General features: G+C 36.3%; 1 protein-coding gene across 2 annotated transcripts in view; it reads left to right on the plus strand.

Annotated features, from left to right (window-relative positions):
• Positions 1-2984, plus strand: part of TCEA1 (transcription elongation factor A1) — a 28814-nt gene extending 25830 nt beyond the window's left edge. For both annotated transcript variants that reach the window (XM_074146514.1, XM_074146515.1), the window contains exons 8-10: positions 94-240; positions 1192-1263; positions 2286-2984. In XM_074146514.1, the coding sequence (XP_074002615.1) occupies positions 94-240; positions 1192-1263; positions 2286-2294 (228 nt within the window). In that variant the 3' untranslated portion in view covers positions 2295-2984. The remainder of the gene's footprint in view (positions 1-93; positions 241-1191; positions 1264-2285) is intronic.
• The last annotated feature ends 3016 nt before the right edge of the window (positions 2985-6000 follow it).

Genomic DNA, 6000 nt, shown 5'->3' on the forward strand with positions numbered 1-6000 from the left:
TCCTAATAAAAGAAGATATGGGCTCGCACAGTGGTAACAACTTCTTTAAAACTAAAACTCTCTAGTAAACTGTGTGCTCTTTGTCCCCAACAGGAAATGGCAAGCGATGAGCTGAAAGAAATGCGCAAAAATCTGACCAAAGAAGCTATCAGAGAGCACCAGATGGCTAAAACGGGAGGTACCCAAACTGATCTGTTTACGTGTGGCAAGTGCAAAAAGAAGAACTGTACATACACCCAGGTACGGGGTTACTCACACCCCTTCCTTTCCTTTTTCAAAGATGAGAGTCCTATTGTCAGAGGAAAAAAGTTTTAATCACAAAATGAACTTTTAGCAAAATGCTAACAAATCATAAAATACGTGAAGATAGTTTGATCTGCTTAGGCGTGCTTACATAAAGAATGTTTGTCATATTAATGTACCAATTTACCAAAGATTGTATGTAAATCCAAGCTGAGTATCTATACAGCCTGAAACGTTAGTTTCTTTGCAATGCTGAGTTTTTGCTAATTCTGCTTATTACATCTTATTAATATGGTTTTATGTGGAGGAGAGCTAATTTACCGTTTTTAATATGTGTAAACTTTTCTTTACAGAAGGAATAAATGGCAGAAAATAATGATACAAACATATAAAATATATTTTTTTTTTTAATATGTACATAATCTACCATTTGACTAATACTAGACCCTGACTTACAATCATTGCTACAACTCTTTTCTATTTTAATTAGGAGATATGTGCAAAAAGGACTTTAATTTGTTTAGCAGTGCTTCAGGGCATGTAACTTTGATCATAGGATCAGCAAAGTTTATAATTTAATATTGTATATCAGATGTTTTAAGTAGAAATCTGGTTTTGTATCATGAGATTTTTAAGCCTTTGCATCAGTAAATACGTAAAGCTGTACTGAACATGTAGCTTTACAGCAGAATTTTTTCCTGGAAATATGTGCACAGTTTCTGTGCTGAAATGGATATTTTAGTGCTACTAAATGTGTCAAAACGTAACTTTGATCGCTTTATAGTCCAGACAAAAAAACAATTGATAGGGAATGTTAACTTGTATTTTTATGCAAGTGTGTTTCCTCAATGGTAAACTTTGATTTTAAACTTTTACATTGAACACATACTAACAAAAGTTGAAGATACTAATTTTCGTTTTCTGCTCTGGCCCTTGCCTTTGATGAAGGTTCAAACCCGCAGCGCTGATGAACCCATGACAACGTTTGTTGTCTGTAATGAATGTGGAAACAGATGGAAGGTGAGACTACTCAACGTATTTCGTAGCAGACGTCCAGTCTCTGTGCTTAATTTTGGTTTACAGTAAATTACAAATGAGTTTCTGTTGACTTTTTGGTTATTTTTTAGCCCATTAATGGTATCACACGTTGATATTGCAAAATAGCTTTTTGACTGAAGGTGTAAGATCACACATGTAGAGCGATGGCAAAGGGGGAGAGAAGTCGGGACATGGAATTAGTCCTTGTGACATTTGGTTACAATTCTGCTTTGACATACAAAGTAGTGGCAAGTTAGTCACTGTGTTTTGCCTTTCTTCACCGTTTTTAATCTTGACTTTGAGTGAAACAGGCTTTTTTAGCCCTTTTGTTGGCTTCTTTCCCCTTTTTTTTGCTATTCCGAAAAGAAGGGGGGGATAAAATAAAGAGATGACTGCTGCCATATTCTTGTGTCAGGATAAGTGTAGGGCAGTGATAACTTGATTTAATTTTTTTTTAAGTTCAGGAGATGGCAATTATAAAAGCTTCTGAGGAGCACTGGTAGTCTGATAAAGTGGAGGAACACTGAAATGAAAGCCTGCACAATTTACAGCTTACGATACGATAGCAGACAATATGAAGCATGATACCCTCATTCCGTGGTGTTTCTGTGTTAAGGACGCTGCAGCTCTGCAGAACCATGTTGCACAGCATATGCTAAGATTACTGCATAAGAAAAGTTCTGTTATGCATTTTGTTTTACGTATCTTATTACTGAATATTGTTCAAATCTATACTCCCAAGATATCTAAATAATTTATAAAGCTTAGAAATTGTTTGATGCGGGGCCTGGAAAAGTTCATTTGTCCTTAAAACCTTCTGTAAGGTGACGGTTACAAAAGTGACCGTATAAAGATGCTTGAGTGAAGGAATGGTTATAATATAAGCAAATGCTTTAACTAGTAATTTCCATATCCTAAGTATGGTGTCATATTTCTGTTTCTTCTTGCAAAGATTTAGAAATAAGCTATATGAAGATCTCATAAAAATTCTTTTCTTTTGACAGTTCTGTTAGAAGAAGAAATTGTCAAGACATCTGGACCAGTATGAAAGAGGATTTTGTAATTAGCTTTAAAAACTAGGCTAAGCATCTAGCTTCCTGCAAATGAGAGGGTTTTTTGGTTTGTTTTTTTTTTTTTTTTTTTTTTAAAGCAGCATACATGCCTGAAGTTAGCCTTTGTTTTGACACAACCATCATTTCCTTAACTGCCTTCCTTATAGCTGATAGTCAGTAGGGCCAGGTTGCTCAATTGTATGGTGAATGTTAAAATATTTTTTCATTTTTATAAGTAAGTTGACATTAAACTTTTACCAGTTAAACGTTTTTGTAATTGGCTTGGTTTTTTCTAACTATGTGAATAATATACTATATTTTTTGCGGTCTGAAACATTCACACTCCTCCCATATGTATTTTACCTCTCCATATTTGTTCAGTTGTAAGAATGGAATTTGTTTCTTGCTGCTGTGTTCACTAGTTTTGAGAAGAGAAAAGGTATCTAACTTCATCTAATTACATTAAACTCGGTTGTTAACTAAATCATAATTTAGTTAACTCTAGTTTGTGCATACTATTTCTGAATTAGGACTAAATTTATGGTCATGGGGTTTGGAAATTTATTAGTGGATGCGCTGACCTCTATTGCAATGGTTGGTTAAGCTTGTTTGTGTAACCAGCTTTGATCAATGCAATATATTTTATTGCCCAAATCATGTACTTGACATTTTTTCAGTAAGTGTTATTTCTAGGAATGTCTTAAAATAGTCACTTAAATCTGATTTGAGTGTCCGGTTTTGCTTAATGTGCTTGACAACCAAGTTTGGTTTGGACTTTGTAAATGAGGAAGGGCATTGTGTTGTAGGCTGTGCTAATAACACCAGGTAACCAATTCATCACCATATGAACTGCCTGGGGAGGTAATATTAAATTCACTTCATATAAATGACATTAATTTTGTTCACAAACTGGGTTTTGAGATGTAGAATATCCGATGTCAATCATAGACCTGAAGGTGGGAATAAATTATTAAACTTACGATCTTTTCCATATGCGGAATGATATAAATAGTGCTTTGTTAGAGCCTGCTTTTTAACAGTGCACCTGTTTAGAAGTATTTTCAAATGTGCTTTGAAGGAAAAACATGTCAACGTCTTTAATGAAAGAATTTCATCTTTTCTATACCTAGGTTTTTATTATTTAATTTATTGAAGCGTGGAGCTGAGGAGGTCTATCCTGGCAATGTATAAAGGATTCATGGGGGGATGGGAAGAGTGTGGCCGGTTCCTGGAGAATAAATTCCTCGACTGTAAAGGAAAAACGATTTTCTGTGTTGCATAACTTGATATAAAGCCATTTTAAACTCAATTTATTTGATATTAATGCCCTAATTCAGAAAACATTCTTTTTTTCTACTAACAGAATGGGTTTATTTTTAGCCTGTATGTAGGTCCTTTGGCAGGATTGCTGTTTAACAGTCACTTAAAGACGCATAATTGATTTCTTTTTTCCAAGTTGTTTAAGACAACGACAAACTGATGACAGTCTTTTAATACGAATTGCAGTGCTTTGTTTGGAGACCTTTGTGAAGAAACGGGTCCAAAAAATTACATTTAAAAATGACTGCATATTGGATGACAAGTAGAGCTAAATTTCCACTGCTGTTCACAGCGTATGTACAGGGCAGGCACAGGTCAGTTTGCACAACCCTCCTCACGCTACGTGTCCTTTAATCTTTATGCCTGACTGCGACACTTAGGAAAATAACCTTTTGAGCAAATACAGTAACTGTCTTTCTGTGCTTACTGAATTCTATCTGAACTTCATTAAAATAACTAGAACTGTGGTAGCGCTTTCTGCGATGTAGGTGTATCCATGTAGGAGTTCAAATACAAGGTTGTTTCACCTAATGTTACCTTATGGCTGTAGCAACAGCCTTCACTCTTTCTCTCTTCTGTCCCCGGGGTAAAAAGAACAGTTTCTTTCTCGTGGTGAAAGATGAAGTCCAAGAGCTAGACACAAAGAAGATCATAGGTGCCTATGATCATACTATTCATGCTTCGTTTTCCGAAAATAACACTGCCCAGCTGTGAGCTGTGGATGCACCTCTGTTCAGCAGGTGCTTCCGTTTTCCCGTTGTCTGAAACTGCCTTCCTTTGTCGGAGAGGATGCAAAGTCTGAAGGATGTGTGGGAGAAGGATGAAGAGGTGGGGCTGGGACCATATCTCATTTCCCAGCTGGCTGGCCTGTCTGCTGGGCTGCAGTCCTGCTAGGGCTGACCCAGTACCTTCAGATATTTTATGCAGTGAAACGTGCTGGCAGAACTGGTGGTAAGTCTCTCCCATCCAAGAATAGCAGGTTCATTTACCACCTCTATGGACATTTGAATCCTCTCAGATGAAGGAGAGACTGGAGCATAGCTGCCCTACAACTTAAGCTAGTTTTTACACTAGTCTAACACAGAAGAAGAGAGGGTTGAGTTCCTTCTAAAGTGTGTGGGCGTGTAGGTCTTCAAGGATGCCATCTTTCTTCTGTAAGGAAGGCTAGAGTTTTCTGCTGCTCAGAAAACTCAGCTTCCAGATCCTTAGTGAGAAGGCGTTTCCTCATATATAATTCTGTTAACTTGCTCAGGAGAAAGCGTGGGTTTTAAAATATCTTGTACTGAATGATTCTTTTTGACTAGCACTGAGCAGAAGGTAAATATCTGCTCAATGATCTTAGCTTTTGTGAATCCCGCTTGGAAGCCCTTATTGCACTTTCCAGGCATTGCAAAGGAAACTCCTGGTTTTTATCCAGAGTTCAGGATTCCACTTGTGGTCACATAAGTGAATTTTAAATTGAAACTTATAACCCGCACCAGCTTAGGTAGAACTTAAATACATCAACATGAACTCTTTATTCTGCAAAAAATGCTTGTGTTGCCTTTCAAACATAAGCCTTTTGAAATAGATCGTTAGTAGTCATTCATATGAGTTTTGCCTCTAAGTACAATTTCATACAGCTGTGTATTAGCTTCTCTTTCACCACATCATCACTAATCTTGAATTGTTTTACCATTTGAAAAAGGTTTGGGATAAACCTAGTTGCAACATTAGCATAGATTTTCATTAATGTCATTGAAATGATATTGACATTTTCTTGGCCAGAAATACTGTTTAGAGCAAACTTCTTTAAAAATTACTTGCCGTTGTGATAGTCTTTCTCATTGTTTTATCTTTTTCAGATATCCTTTGTAATCAGAAAGTGCATAAGTACATGACGGTTATGTGATAAATTTTAATCCGTCTTTGTAAAGTGGAGCCCTTCAGGATATATATATATTTATTTTTTTTTTCTTTGTTTGTATTGGTGCTAATGACTTTGGAATTTAAAGGTCATTGTAAAGCATGTATACGTTGGCTGAAGGAGCCCATGCAATTTTAATACAGCTTAGCAGGCTGGTGAAAAGAGCAGTCTTTAACAGTGTGCGTGTTCTGTGGGAGTTATTGGTTTGTGAAGTGCAGAGGCTGAAGAGAGAATACCAGTGGACTGGAAAGTTGTTAGAGCTTAATGATGTCCTGCTGTTAGATAAATGCCAAGACAAACCAACTGTGCTTGCTAGGATAAATTGATTTTGTGGTAATTTCTTAGTTGATGAATTATAAATAATATTTTGTGTCAATATGATTATTTTTCTCCTGCTATTCATGTAGCAGCTTGTGTATAGTAACTTTTCCTTTTCAGTGC

The sequence above is a fragment of the Numenius arquata genome, chromosome 4 (assembly GCF_964106895.1).
Source record: "Numenius arquata chromosome 4, bNumArq3.hap1.1, whole genome shotgun sequence".
In the NCBI taxonomy this organism is placed as follows: Eukaryota; Metazoa; Chordata; class Aves; order Charadriiformes; family Scolopacidae; genus Numenius; species Numenius arquata.